The 15,481-nt window shown below is 39.1% G+C and overlaps 1 protein-coding gene across 2 annotated transcripts in view; it reads left to right on the top strand.

Annotated features, from left to right (window-relative positions):
• CNTNAP5 (contactin associated protein family member 5) overlaps nt 1-15,481 on the top strand; it is a 298,904-nt gene that overhangs the window by 194,145 nt on the left and 89,278 nt on the right. For both annotated transcript variants that reach the window (XM_057430057.1, XM_057430056.1), the window contains exon 12: nt 9,639-9,758. In XM_057430057.1, coding sequence (XP_057286040.1) covers nt 9,639-9,758 — 120 coding nt within the window. The remainder of the gene's footprint in view (nt 1-9,638; nt 9,759-15,481) is intronic.

Here is a 15,481-nt window from a genome sequence, read left to right as displayed (position 1 = left end):
TTATACATGATAGTTTTCAGATGGCCTTTAGTCTTGGGTGTACTATTTTATTGTGAAGAGTGCTGAACGTACATAAAAGATGATGAGATATATAAAATAATGGGTTTATTCTGGGGATGTCAACATGTCCCAAAGCTTTGCAAGGTGATAATTAACAGAATGTAATTTAATTCTGGATATTTGCTTTTGCGTGTGATCTATCTTGCACATACAGGCATGTGTCTTATTGGCCTGGGTAATTGCTGGAGGAAAGATCCATCCAATAATGGAAATGTCATATAGTTGTTGATATGACATAAACTTAACTTCAGGCTTTGAAAATCTATTTTTTTAATATTAATATGCTTACTGCATATATCACTTTTGATCTGAAAAGCTTAATATTGCTTCAGCCAGATCGTTAGCAGTACTGGAGCTGCATCTTAAAGTGCCAGCCATGGATTCGGTGATTCTGTCGTGTTCCGAGGTGGGGAGATGTGTGTGCATGCAGTTTGCTGGCTGCATAAATGAGGTTCAGAGAGTTTCAGGCTGCAAGATGTCTAACAGTGAGTCTAGTCATGTAATTTGCATGTCCTGAGTAGTCAATTTTCCTCTGAGATTCATGGAATAAGATTTTTTCATGTGTATTTAAACACGTTGGTGCTCTTTGACAAAACAGAACACATTTAATATTCATATCAAGCTTTCAGTACTTAGTGTTCCTGCATATTTTTGTTCACCATGTTGCTGGGATATGAATTTTCATTGTCTGTTTTGTAATAAATTACTGTCTTATTAATACTTGCCCTTCAGTTTGTGTATCTGTAAATTGTACATCTGCATTTCTCAGCGGCGTTTGTTTAAAAAAAGTTTTTCCCTTTGATCAACATTTCCTTATGAATAACACAAGAATATTCCTCTTTGGGAATTTACTGCAGAACAAAGTAAGTGTGGGACTAGCTCAATCCTGTTTGAACCCTGACTGCATCAGGTGTGAGCATCACCACAGGGACGCCAGTACTTTCAAGAGCCATGCTGAAATACCATGCTTTACACTGTGTCCTTCTAGTCTTTGATTTCTCTTTTCCCTCCAGCATTGTTCTTAAAATGGTGTAGGTTTCCTTGACTGCTTTCTTGCAGCAGCAGGACTTGCAGGTCACCCTGCATAAGCACCAGACAGGGGCCACTGGGGTATATGACTGACACAGTTGCCTTCAAATCTCAGCAGGAAAGTGACAGGGGAGGACCTGCTGACATGACCTTTCATACCTCAACCAGGGGGAGTCTTAGCATGGATGGTAGCAAATTGTCTAATCCCCGTGTGTAATGGAAGGATTCCTCCCAAATATCCATTTAGGTGACATTGTTGTAAAAGTAATTTTAAATCTATCTATGGAAATAATTCATTCTTTATCAGATGAGTAAATCCATATTTTGAAAAGGGAAAATAAGCCATCTGTCATCCAGACACATCACAGTAGAGACTGCGTTAGTCTGTCAACAGCAGAGCTGTCAAAATCCAGTTTTCAAGAGTACAGATTTCATTTTCTGGCATTTAACAAGACAATTGTATTATAAGGGTGAGAATGACAATCATTCCCAGAGTTCATTGCCTGTACTAATCCCTCTGCTATTGGAACGAGAAGAAGAAACCTCCCATTGCATAGTTCTTTATTTGTTATTTAGAGAAATCTGTACTCCAAATCTGTAAGAACAAATCTGTCAGGCCTGAGGTATACAAGCACAGGGTGAAACAGTCATGTCCAATCTGCCTTCAGGAGCTCTGAGCATTTTAGTGAGAATGCTTAATTTGGTCTGTGTCAGTATTTGTGCATTGCAGTTTGTCCAAGGGCAGTCCACAGCTGGCTGCAGATCCTGACAGAATCACCACTTCTCACTGGCCTTTCCAGTCTAACCAGTACCTAAGATTTAACCTCAGAAGACACTGTATTAATAATTATTATTATAGGGATTATTACTGCTCTTTCTGTCTGAGGTGCAAAGAATTACAAAGCAATGAAATGAGTCCCAAATGACCTGGTGGTAAATATTCTGACTACGAATTTTAATGAATTGTTAAAGGCAGTAAAAGCAACATGCATCTTGCTGCTCTGTTTTAGCTAGGGAGTGGACAGTGTCAGCACCTCTCAATAAAATCAAGATGTAAAGATCTTTAGGGCTTTTTAACGTATTTTATTTATTATATCACTGTAAAATGTTATCTTCCTCTGAGAAATTTAAGATTATCAGCTATTTTTATTAGATTATGAGAATCCAACCTAGAAACAGCAATCCTACAGGATTCATTTTGGTAATCACAACTAGTGTAGTTCAAAGTCTGAGTCTCCAGCTCAGAGTATTTGGAATAAAAAGCGTATGCTCAATTTCCAAAGTAATTGGAAGTACAGAAAAGAAATGCAGGTGATTTTAAGGTTTACTTTTAATGAATTTTAACTTTTGAGGAAAGTTATCTTAGTGCCCATTAAATTGGAAAAGGACAGATTCCTCTGATATAAAAAATAATACAAACCAAAACCAGAAAAAAAAAGACCAAAAGCCACACACACACACACACACACAAAAAAAAACAAACTAAAAACAAACAACAAAACCAACCAACCAAATAAAGAAACAAAGAAAAAAAACACCAAAAAAACCCACAAACAAAAAACGAACACACAAAAAAACCCCAAAGAAATTGTTTTTGATTTGGCATTTATGTTCTTGGTCATATCTGTGCTGGTAACGTACTTCTGGGTAGAGGGGAGGGAGGTTTGCCTTACTTGGTCTCCCAACGGTAAAAATGGAGCCTGATTATCACTGTAACCTTTGCATTGAGCCCAACAGCCAACACTGTTTTACATATAAGGGTTGTGTCTTACTGGGTGAGTAACAACTTCATTTATTCATTGAAGAGAGGGGGCTTTAAATATATTGCTCCCTGGGGTTTATTTGCAGAAGTTCAGGTCTTTGCACAAAGAACAGGGTGGGTTTTTTGGTGTTTTTTGTTTGTTTTTTTAAAGCCAAAATAGCACTGGAGTTGAAAAATAAAGTGGTGTGACAGAGAGAAGCTTTATAAGGTAGGAACTTGGGGGCAAAAGAATCAGAGTCATTAAGTAATCAGGGAAACGGGCCAGCTAAAGGCTTATCTTCCAGGGAGCTCCACAATGAAACAGTAAACTTGTCCTTAATGAAGGCTATAACAGAGACTGCAGATGAACTGGTTGGGGTAAAAGTAAGTTTGAAAGACAAATGTCAGTAAACAGCTGATCAGTGAAAAACTGAATAAAAAGATGTTTTATTGGAAACAACAGACATATGACGTTGAAAATGTTTGTGCTCAGCCATATGCTGTTAAAGATTTCAGCTACAGCAGGCATACATTATTTTCTGGTTTAAGGACTATAATTAAAACAGTTGGATTAACAGGTTCAAGATACTTCAGAGAGCTGAACAGTGATGAAACTGCTAATTTTTAAAATTTGTCAGGTGCCTGCAGCATACGGAATCAAGGCTGAAGTTTCAATTGCAGAGCCAAGCTAAGGGGGACCCCAGCCCTGTTGGACCTGACTGCAGGGTACAGAGAGCTACTGCGTATGCTTCAGCTGACCAGCTGTAAGGGTTTTGATGCAGGAATTAGAAAATGACATTCTATAGTTGATTTTACACAAAAGGTCAAAATGGGTTATTTTAATGACATTAAAATCTCTTGATGCCTTTCTGATAATGAAGTCTGAATCAGTGATCTATAGCTTGAACCTTGATCAATCAAAGTGTGTATTTATCATTTTGCTAGCATGCTTCTGTAGGGATGTAGTGTTTTTGTGGCTTGATATGGGAAATGTATGTTTCACATCCATAGTTTTGATATTTGAGCTTATGAATCTTTATATCCCAGGAGTTATAACCTATAAAACTGTGTGATGTCGATCCGACTGCGGATAAAGTGTTTATTTTGTAAATGCTGCTCAAAGTTTGACAGACCTTTTCTTAAGCACCTGGGACGATGAGAAATGAGACCTAAAGAAAAGAAGGCCATTATGAAAAGTGAGTAAAGCAGTGTTCAATATGAATGCTCTGATGGGATGAGTTCTTGATCTGAAGAGCTAGTTTAATTTGAGATACTTAAGGCTTGAAGGGGATACCTGAGGGAGAAACTGGGTTATACATATTTCACAGAGGATTATAAGAGTCTGTTAGAAGATGGACATCTTGAATTCTGTCAGTATTGTACATGCCTGGACACCATCAGCACGGCTCATCCTATTGGTTAGGCAAGAGCACATATAGTACCTAGGGAAGTAGCTCTTGGTATGAAGAATGGGGTTCTCAGGCTGCATCAGTTTTGGTAGCTAGCTCTGGGAGTATTTTAAATTTCTTTGTGAAACACAGCAATAGCCTTTAGAAAACTCCTTAAAGAGCCCTGGAAAAACGACAATACAAGCTTATAAGTGATTTGGGGGGAAAGGAGGAGGGGAAGGAGAAGAAAAGACATCTAGTCTCTCTGGGGCCAAGTAAAACAGATATTTCTGATGACCAGTTTCCCTTTACTAAATCTGGGACCTTGGACTCATGCTGCTTCTTGGTTTGACTTCCTGGAATAGCCACTGTTACCAGCAATAGCCCACCAGCCAAAATCTTCCCATGTGACATCTTTTACACTTTGGCTTTTGCCTTGTGCTGTAGTTTATCCTAATGCTTTTACCTGCCATACCCGACTGTGAGGTTCAGGTAATACTTGCAGGGGGAGAGAATGGGTTCATATGTGCTACTGACATCTATTTCTGTCGAGCCCTAGCATAATGCCACTCCATGAAGCAAAGAGCTTCATTCTGACTGCCTGTAGGAACTTGGTGGCAGAACCTGATGTGCTACTGCTGCATGGCAGTGCAGCTTGTTCTCAAAAGGGCCTGAAGAAGCACAGCACGATCTGAAAGTCATAAACTGTGATTTTCTATGGTTTTGACTCAGTGAAACAAATGTTGGTGGAAAACTCATTTTGTCTTCAGTGGCTGGCATAAATCAAAATTAGTCCGAAAAAAAAATGTGGGAGGGTTAGAGAAGCAAAACTGATCTTGCTTCTTTGAGACAAAAGACAACTTAGAGGTTTAATTTTTGAAATTATGTTTTCAAAAAGTGCTTAATGAAGCATTTTAATGAGAAAACAAACTTCGCATGAGTAGCCTATAAAGAACATTATTTTTGTTGCTCTGGTCCAATTTTGGAGAACATTTTAAAATTGAAAACAAACTTGAAGAAATGGAAGTGTAAACACCACTAAAATGCTTCTCAGAAAGGAATAAAATCACTATTTTTTGTGTGTTCATTATTGATTTTAGAATAATGCTTGAAAATTGTTTATGTTCTCTACTCGGAATGAACTGATGAATAAATTTCCTTTATTAAAAAGATGTAATTACTGCAAATGTTGTTTGACATTAAAATGTATGCATTTGTCAACAGTTCCATAATTTCACGTGGGAAGTGAGGTTCTATTGCATGCATGAATGGTTGGTGACTCTTTCATGACAACTACAGTAATGGTTTTTCTACTGTTTCCAGAATGATCATATCTTCATCTGTATCAGAGAAGTCTGGAAAAAATAGGAACATAAATATGAAGGCGCTTTTAAAAGTTAAGGCTCTGGAGTCTTAACAGTCGCAGCTGACCTTTCATCTATTTTTTACTTTTGTATAATATTTCTGATTGCATAAAGAGACAAGTCACTGCAAAGAGATCTTGTCTTTCATTGAACCATAAAGACAGCTTCAAGTCATTGTCACTAGAGTAAGAGGGCCATTTTCAGTAAATGGAATTGCATAACTTTATTCTGAAACCAATCAGCTCAGCCTGCAAAGGCATTGAACAGAGCTTGGACTGGATGGTGCATTTGAAACATCTGTGGGGGCATCTGTCAGTTGACTGCAAAACAAATATCATTTTTTCATTCATGCATTATACAGCATAAAATAGCAAAAAAGGCAGACTACAAGCAATGGCCCATACAGTCTAGAAGCATGCAGTACCAAATGCTTAATACACAGATGTGAAACTTTCAGCTTGCAGCTACAAAATAAACTGTCCACCAAAACACCTTTTCTCTAAGTCATGACAGTTAGAGTATGTTTTATGTGCTAGGGCTTGAGGTTTGTAGCCTTTTCCCACTTCTTTTGCTACTCCCTAGTGTTTAGTGCTGGAATTCTCATATAACCAAAAGGAAAACATACCAGGCAGACATAACTGTAGTTTCACTGAAGCTTGTGCATCCTTTCAGATTCATACCAGCTGAGCACCCCTAGCCTGATTTCTAGCTCTATATAGCCTTTTTTCCCAAAGTTGCAATGACAAAGGAGGCTTTTAAAGGTGAGTGATCATCTCTGTTTGCATCTGACCACATTATTAATGGCTGAGTCTTCACATCTTTCCTTAGTAATTTGAAAAAAGTAAATCTGGGCTGTAGCCAAAATGACAATCAAGAAGAAGTAAAACACCTAGTAAGAAAAAATTTGTGATGACGACTGAGTTCTAGCTGTGACAGTTCACTGACAACATATTAGTTTTATATCTCTACCCCTTGCACCATCCTTTGTCTTCAAAAATACTCAGCAAACAATTCAGGGGAAGCAATTGACATATTCCCTAATGAGACAAGATAGTGTCCTGTAATGATGATGACAGCAAATTCACTAAGTGAACTGCAGTTTGAGAACTTTGGAAATTGATCAAACTGTGATTCCTTGATTGCTTACTTAATTGTCTGTTACAGTCTCTCTCTTGACCCTCCATATCCCAGTTGCTTTTGTCAGCACTTTGGTGACTGTGGGATTCTCTGTTAGCCCTGCAGGTTGTGAATATTTGAAGATAAGATTCTGGTTTGGGGATCTTATTTGATTTGCATTTAATATGTACTTTTGGCCAGCTAGCAAAGGGGGAATGTAGAGATCTTCTGGACTACTACGGTGCTTTCTACATCAGGCTAATAGAATCATAGAATAGAATCATAGAATCGTTAGGGTTGGAAAGGACCTTAAGATCAAGTTCCAACCCCCCTGCCATGGGCAGAGACACCTTACGCTAACTCATATCACCCAAGGCCTTGAACACTGCCAGGGTTGGAGCATTCACAACCTCCCTGGGCAACCCATTCCAGTGCCTCACCACCCTAACAGGAAAAAATTTCCTTCTTACATCCAATCTAAACTTCCTCTGTTTAAGTTTTAACCCATTACCCCTTGTCCTGTCACTACAGTCTCTAACGAAGAGTCCCTCTCCAGCATCCCTATAGGCCCCCTTCAGATACTGGAAGGCTGCTATGAGGTCTCCACGCAGCCTTCTCTTCTCCAGGCTGAACAGCCCCAACTTTCTCAGCCTATCTTCATACGGGAGGTGCTCCAGTCCCCTGATCATCCTCGTGGCCCTCCTCTGGACTTGTTCCAACAGTTCCATGTCCTTTTTATGTTGAGGACACCAGAACTGCACACAATACTCCAGGTGAGGTCTCACAAGAGCAGAGTAGAGGAGCAGGATCACCTCCTTCAACCTGCTGGTCACGCTCCTTTTGATGCAGCCCAGGATACGGTTGGCAAATAACTGTAAAGAAGCAGCTTTCTGAAATCTATTTATTATAGGATGGATACTAATTAAAGCACTGTCTCACCAGGTGCTGAGTACCTTAAGAAGCTTCTTAACTCTGGGAAGTGTAGTACTGTGTATGTTTAGCACTTAGTGATGTTCTGCCTGCTGAAGATGTCTGGTCAGAAGAGAAATGTACAAAGGAAGAGCATATTTTGGTGAATGGTACAAGTGATTTATTGGTGAGACTCTATTACATTTGTAGCCAGTTTAGGATCAGAGCTCCTAGAACTGTGATTCCATTTTGTTGGCAGAAGTGAAGAAATGTCCAAATTCTATTAATACCTGAGTGGCGAAATATAGCATTCTTCAGAATAGTAATCAGAAAAGGCTACTTCAAGCTTACTATTTAAGCCTTTCTGTAATTTATTTATTTATTTTTTTTTAGAGAAGCTATTTTTAAGGAATGAGGGGCAAGGAGGAATGTGAGTCCCTGTGCACACAGGAATAGAAATGAGGAACTATTGCTGCTAGTGCAGAGCAATTGCTGCCTGCTGCAGGAGAGGCTAGGACTGCGTTTCAGAAGTGATGAGGAAGTGCTCTTCCTGCACTAAGTCTGCAAATGTCCTTCCAGATGAAAAGCACTGGGAGCTTTGCAGTTGTATTGATATAACAGATATGCCTTATCAAGTTTAACTGTGTTGCTCTTCTGCCCGAAGAGTTGAGGGGGCCTGGAAAAAAAGATTTGCAGTGGCTAACAAATGTGTTATTCACAAGTTCCCCTATCTCCCAGCCTGTGTAAGTCCTGTGCTGTAGAGTGTTCTATGAATGTGCCAATAGTATCTAAATAGTATCTCTTAAAATTAGGGGGTAAGAAAAGATAAATTTGACCTCATAGTAGCCAAAGATGATGTCCAAATATATTTCTGTATGTTCTGCTATTATGGGCACTGAAAAGCTTACTTGAAGATTAGGGGTAGTTCTGTTTGCTTGCATTTCAGTTACTGTATGTTCCAGATAATGCTGTCTCATAGGGAGAAAAAAGGAAGTCTTGATCTATGTGCTAAGTCAATCTGTGGTTTTTACTGTGTTTGCTGCCAATTAGGTGAACAGTCATAAGCTGCTACAAAGAATAACCTTGTCATTACAATCAGGTAAGTGTTTAAGTGGATGGAAAAAGAAATCAATCCTTCTGCAATGGGATTTAAGGTTACTGTTGTTCAAGATCCAAGTCATACATGTGACTTTCTGATATGACCTAACTGCCTCCCTGGGGGAGTTTTCTCTTTGCACCATCTGAAGTGACAGTTATGATATCTTGCCTGAAACAATGCCTAAATTACGAGGAATTATATTGGCCTGTGAGAGTTTTTCCTCCTGTTCTTGCTCTTGGTGACCTGCTGTGCCTGTTTAATTAACCACTTGGATTTCCATGGGCACTAATTTGACAAAAGAAGAACACTGATAAGCAGAGAGAAAGGGTTGTATTAAAATAGTGCTAAAGCATAAAGATGTCACCAAGGATGGAGACTGTATCTGAGCTTGAGCTTTTCTGTTAGGGAACAGTGGCTTTTTTTGCTTGTTTTCATTTGGGTAGTAGATGGTGGTAGGGGCTTATAGCTATTTGTTACCAATATCCTGCAGGGAAGTTGGTTACTTAAAAATAATGTCATCTGTGTTGGCAAGAGTTGAGCACATGCCTATGTAGAAGATCATGTACACATGTGTATGTACATATGTCTTTGAAATACCAGTATGTGGATGCGTATATATATCACTCTGCAACTAGATGGTGGTACATTTGAAAGTTCATATCCATTTACTAAAGTGTTTACATACTTTAATCCAAAATAAGGCCAGTGTGTACATCTTTAAAGCCACAATCAATTAAGTTCAAGGAAGTAGTCAATTACATGCCTAATTTTGAGCATGGGCTTGGGTCCAAATGCAGTAAAATCTTTCACATGCTAATCAGCAGTGAAACAACAGTTTATTGTATGACAATGGTTAAAGCAGTACTCATGTATGAAACATATCTGAATGTTTTCTCCTTCTTTGTGATGCAATCACTCTCTCTCTTTTCAAGCTATCTATGAACAATCTTGTGAGGCTTATCGACACCAAGGGAAGACATCAGGTTTCTTCTACATCGATTCTGATGGAAGTGGACCTCTTGGACCACTCCGTGTTTTTTGCAATATAACAGGTAATGAACTAACCTTGTCTTCAGTGCTTTATGTTGGCTCTAATATGATTGTGAGATCTTCTTACTAGGACAATGATAGGCACAACAATAATACCGCTCAGTAGTGGGGAAAAAGCAGAGAACTGGTAGTCACTGAGGTTCAACTCTGAAATGTTTCTTTAAATAGGATCTAAGTAAAAGTAATTTTTAAACAAAGTTTGAAGGGCTGACCTTGTACTGTTGCTAAGTGGTATTTACAATGCCATTTGCACATTATAAAGGGCACTGCTGATATATTTTTCATAATAGCATCACTTTTAGTGAGAGGTTTATGTTTTTCCACTAAAGGTGCAGAAACTTAGAATTCAAACTTTCTTTTGTAATTGAATGACTTCTCTGCTTAACTAGAACACTAGATCTGAGAATGATTATTAAACTCCTTGCACTGAGCTAGCTGTAAACCCTTCCAGTCTGACATAAGCAGGAGTACCTCCTCTCAAATGAGTATGCTGCTTTTGCTGTCCCAGAGAATAGAAATCTTGATCATCCCGGGTACCTGTATGGAGGGGAAGGCATGATGTTCTTAGAAGGAGGGACATCAAAGGGCAAGTAGTGGAGCAAGAGCCTGGCAAGATGACCTATTGGTTGAGACTTTTTAACCTTACAGATATGTAGTTCTAAAAATAAAAGAAAAAACAAAACCAGACACAAAAGCATGTTTGGCAAACTCCCGCTTAAATGAGTCCTATTTTGTATATAGGACTGTCGTGCAAGGCAATGAGAAAAGATTACATAGCCTGTATTGTGAATTGGGGTAGGTAGTAGAGTGCCCTTTTTGCTTTTTATTTCTTAAATGGAGAGGAAATTTCCTAGACTGTCTTCTGTTTGACATTTTTTGATTCCTATGGCCAGATGCAGATGAAAGAATATTTTATTACCCATTCTAAGCTGCTGATTCTGGTTGAGCTAATTTGCTACATATCACCTTCACACTGAGTCCCAAAAACTAAGGATGGAGGATATATATTCATATTTTATCCTTAATCCCCTTGTACTTAAAGTGTCTCAGATTAACTTTTCATTTTGATATAATTGGACAACTGTTATATTAATTAAATGCATGCCAGTTAATTATTATGTTTTTTATTCAAGTGCAACAAATATTTAATAAGATGTGCCTCCTTCACTGTGAATGTCGTAAGAATTGAAACAGTTTCACCTTTCTGTCGGAATATCCTTCCTTGATCTCCAGTATGGGAAATGTGCTCATTTTTATTATTTATCATATAAGTATGTGTGATCAAAACATTGTCAGTGCTTTTCATCTCTGCTGAAGAAGGATTTTTTACAAACTCCTTGCAGAAAGCATCTGCTTTCCTCAAATAAATTTTATCTGGCAGATATCCAGAATCATATGCCTGAATTTCTCTCTATCTGCAAAGAACTTGCTGACTTTCTAATTTTATTTTGGTTACGAGAAAAGTGGAGATGGGGAAAACTGGCATAACCTTCTAGCCTGGAGAACTTTTTTGTATTTCTTCTTTTCCTCTACTTGTCTTATTTGTGGCAGGGGAAGCTTGTTTTTCACAGGCATCTCTATTATTTTTGTTGCATAGAAGAAGGCTGAGACACAGAAAGAAATTAGTATTTTACAGTTGTTCAGAGATTTTGAGGTACAATTGGGTTATGCTTCTGTATCATCTAAATATGGTTTGGGTGCATTAATTAGAAGAGCTCCTTTTCTCTCTGTGAACAGACCTTATTGATATATTAATAAAAACTGTTTACAGTAATAGATTATGTGCAAAGTATGGAAAAAAAAACCTTCATGCTTAAACTTACAAAGTTTAACCGTGACAAGTGCAAGGTCCTACACCTGGGTCAGAGCAATCCCAGGCACAGCTACAAAATGGGCAAAGATATTCAGAGCAGCTCTGCAGAGAAAGACTTGTGGGTGCTGGTTAATGAGAAACTGAACATGAGCTGGCAGTGTGCGCTCACAGCACGGAAAGCCAACCGTATCCTGGGCTGCACCAAAAGGAGTGTGACCAGCAGATCGAAGGAGGTGATCCTGCCCCTCTACTCTGCTCTTGTGAGACCTCACCTGGAGTATTGTGTGCAGTTCTGGTGTCCTCAACATAAAAAGGACATGGAACTGTTGGAACAAGTCCAGAGGAGGGCCACGAGGATGATCAGGGGACTGGAGCACCTCCCGTATGAAGATAGGCTGAGAAAGTTGGGGCCGTTCAGCCTGGAGAAGAGAAGGCTGCGTGGAGACCTCATAGCAGCCTTCCGGTATCTGAAGGGGGCCTATAGGGATGCTGGGGAGGGACTCTTCATTAGGGACTGTAGTGATAGGACAAGGGGTAATGGGTTAAAACTCAAACAGGGGAAGTTTAGATTGGATATAAGGAAGAAGTTCCTTACTGTAAGGTTGGTGAGGCACTGGAGTGGGTTGCCCAATGCAATGAATAATTCAACTTGAAACTTACTACCATAGGATTTCAAGCGGGGCAATGTAACAGGGGGAAAAAGCAGGCTGGAAAAAGGCGCAGTCTTGTCTGATAGATTCATTAAACATGGAGGTTTAGTTGCAGTTCCCAGCTCAGGTGGCTGTGAGGCAAAGACTCCTGGGAAATGGGAATGAGTTTCAAGAAAACCTGCTGGTTTTCCTCACTTTCCTGGGTATCTGTTCACACCCCAAGACAGAGGTTGATTTTTGGTGTAAATGAAGCTTTGCTCTTACATTGGCAGTTCTTTTTGTATGCAGTTCAAGAAACAGTAACCTCTTTATGCCCAAAACATGTTCAGGCTGAAGAAATTGGAGATGAAATGGAAAATCCAGGAAATAACATATTTGATGTTCTTAGAAGTAGAGCTGCAGTGAGCTAGGAAATACAGTGCTTGAATCTGTGAAGGATGAGTTCATAGAAAGAATCAGAACGTCAGAGATGAGTAGCATCACTGCATTTAGAGAACAATGTTGCTCTTTAATGTTTACTTACATTTGTTTAAATTTCTAATTTTTGCCTGTTTAATTGATCCAAGTAGGGATCTCATTTGTAGCTAGTTATTAACCAGGGCAGTTATTAACCAGCTTTCTCACATATTGGTGTCTGCTTATAGGCATCCAATATGTGGATATAGGAAGTGTCAACATTACAAGTTAATTTATTGGCTGTGAACTCAGTGATTTCTCTGTAGCCTGTCAACTTTAACAGTCCACTGCTGAGTAAAAATTTTGAAGAAACCAGAAAATTGTGATTGTATGTGTTGAGAGGGATTTGGACAATCATAGAAAGACAAGGAGGGAGAGAGAAATGAAGGGAAATTTTTCAGAGAGAAAGGAGGAAAAAAGTATTTATAAACATAAAGCCAGTTTTCAGCATGGTAAGAAATTTAATAGTGAAGTGTCACAGGACTTCTGCAGACACAAAAGTGGATAAATGTATTTATTCGCAGTCTGGAGAAGTGGCTGAAAAAACAAGGTGACAAAAATTTTAGATGACATGCTATTATTGAAGTCGGTCAAGAAGAGGGAAGAGTGTCTGAAGCACTTTAGAAGGATCTTATCTTAAAGGTTATTTATTTCTAGCAAAAGTAAAATACGGTGTTGAAATAGGAGGTTGTCAGGAACAGTAATGTACTTAATTAAGGCATAGAAAGATATCTGTTCAAAGAGAGGCTAGAAGTAAATAATCCACAGCTATTCAGATTGGGAAGACCCAAGGTGAATGAACCTCATTGACATAAGTTATGTTCATTTGCATATTCTTACAATAGGAATAAAGAGGAAGTTCAATGGCAGTGAAAGACAACAAACTAGATTAAAGAAAAAAAAAGACAACACCTTATTAACATAATGTTGTTTTCATCTTCTATACCTGTTGTATGCAAAACAAAGTCACTTTCATAGGGAAATTCATCAATTGTAAGAAGCAATGAAGACTCTATGCTGTATATGCATTTGGATGGGGATGTAAACCAGACATATGTGGCCGAACCATGATCATATGTAACTGAATGTTATGAGAGAAACTATGAGGATTTGTGTGGGTCAGTGTAGGGATTAATACTTTGAGATGATTGTGTTCAGTGCCAAGGGAACAGAATGAACGTTTCCAGTGGCATCTGCATATGAACGTGAACTACCTTTGCTTTTTTTATCTGGATTCTATGCCCACGCTTTTTTGCATAAAGTACAGAGAGGATGTATCCTGTCATGCTTTGGGGTAATGAACAACCACCAGTGCCAGGAAAGAAATTTTCCCTGTTGGCTGATTGATAATTAGCCCAGTTAAATTAATCTTTGCTTCCCACTGAAATGACGGATAACAGTCAATACAGAAAATGGCTAATGGACTATTTGAACCTCTGGTCTGACAGTCTTTCCATCATTGTGAGTGTTATTCTTTAGTTGCTTAGAAATCTATCGATCTGTCTGGAGTACTACTTAAATGCTAATAATCATATTCACTAGTACAAAGTCTATAGACATGCAGTCTACATCCATGTAGTTGTTTTGCTGCCCTGTATGAAAAGTGTTTGTAATCACCTTTCCTCATCTTCTGCCAGGTAAATTTTGCCCTTGATATTTGAAATAGTTACACTTTAGTCATTCTGTCACTGTAATTTCCTGATGCTGTTTTACTGTATGCAGACTCTAGGCTATCAAATCAATAATGCTTAGAAATTGCCATGACTAGATCAGTGATTAATTTTATCTTACTGGCTGTTGTCAGCCTCCTGGTTCAGCACCAGAAGAATGGCAGGTCTCCTACAGGCTCCACTTCTTTTCTGCAAGAATCATGCAAATGTCTGAGCCATCACAAGGCATATAAAACAGCAGGAAAGTGATTATGTTGAGTCTCTCAAAATTTACCTTAGATGAAGGAGACTGAGTCAGAGAAGACTACATTGTTGTCAGAAGTGTAGTGAGTGTAAGCACAGTGGAGACATGTCCATTTTACACTAGGAAGTAGTTCAACAACTTCCTCTTCACTGCTTGTTGAAGGTAGACTGTATTAGGGGAAATACAGAAATGGAGGATCAAGAAAGAGGCTGGCAGGTTAATAGTTTGTGATCTCTGGGCTTCAGCACAACACTGGGGATGAGGGTTCAAGGGGTTGCAGAAGAAGTGCCGCCTTCTCATCCCTGAGAGACATCCAGCATGGTCATAGAGAACTGTGGGCTCAGACTGAGCAAGCTTCATGCCTGGGGTGTAAGAGCTGGGAACCCAGCTTTTCCATCTCTGCCAGGGCCAAGGCAGGATGTCTATGGAGCCAGGAGCATGGTGATTTCCTGGTGCTGGCTACTGACGGGGAATGATTCCAGGCATGGACATCCCTAAGGAATGCACACCGTAAGTGCAGTCTACCAGCACCATTGGAGAGTGGTCTGCATGCAGGACTGAGAGGACAGGAACTTCCCCCCCAGAGCTTCTTTTATGGAAATGCATTGTGATGCCTTTCTACTGGCTGGAAGTGGCTGAATCAGAAGCTAAGAGGAAGCTGATGAGCATAGAACAAGCTGCAGAAGGACATATTGCTGGGTCAGCTAACAGGAAAAGAAAATGCATAAAAATGAATAGGTTTCATAGAAGACTCGGAAAACACTTTTTTGGATTCAGTGAGTTAAAGCTGTTTGTGATAAGAAATTGGCTTTTCTTACACCCCTCAAATAATATTTGAATTTCTAATATTTGAATATTTAAGCTGCCACTGCAGCTTAAAACTGTATGGTGC

The sequence above is a fragment of the Pezoporus wallicus genome, unplaced genomic scaffold, assembly GCF_028554395.1.
Source record: "Pezoporus wallicus isolate ANWC-B61680 ecotype Strahan unplaced genomic scaffold, APGP_CSIRO_Pwel_v1 contig_5261, whole genome shotgun sequence".
Taxonomy (NCBI): Eukaryota; Metazoa; Chordata; class Aves; order Psittaciformes; family Psittacidae; genus Pezoporus; species Pezoporus wallicus.
The sequence above is the reverse complement of the archived record's forward strand: the minus strand, read 5'-3'. Positions and strand labels throughout refer to the sequence as shown.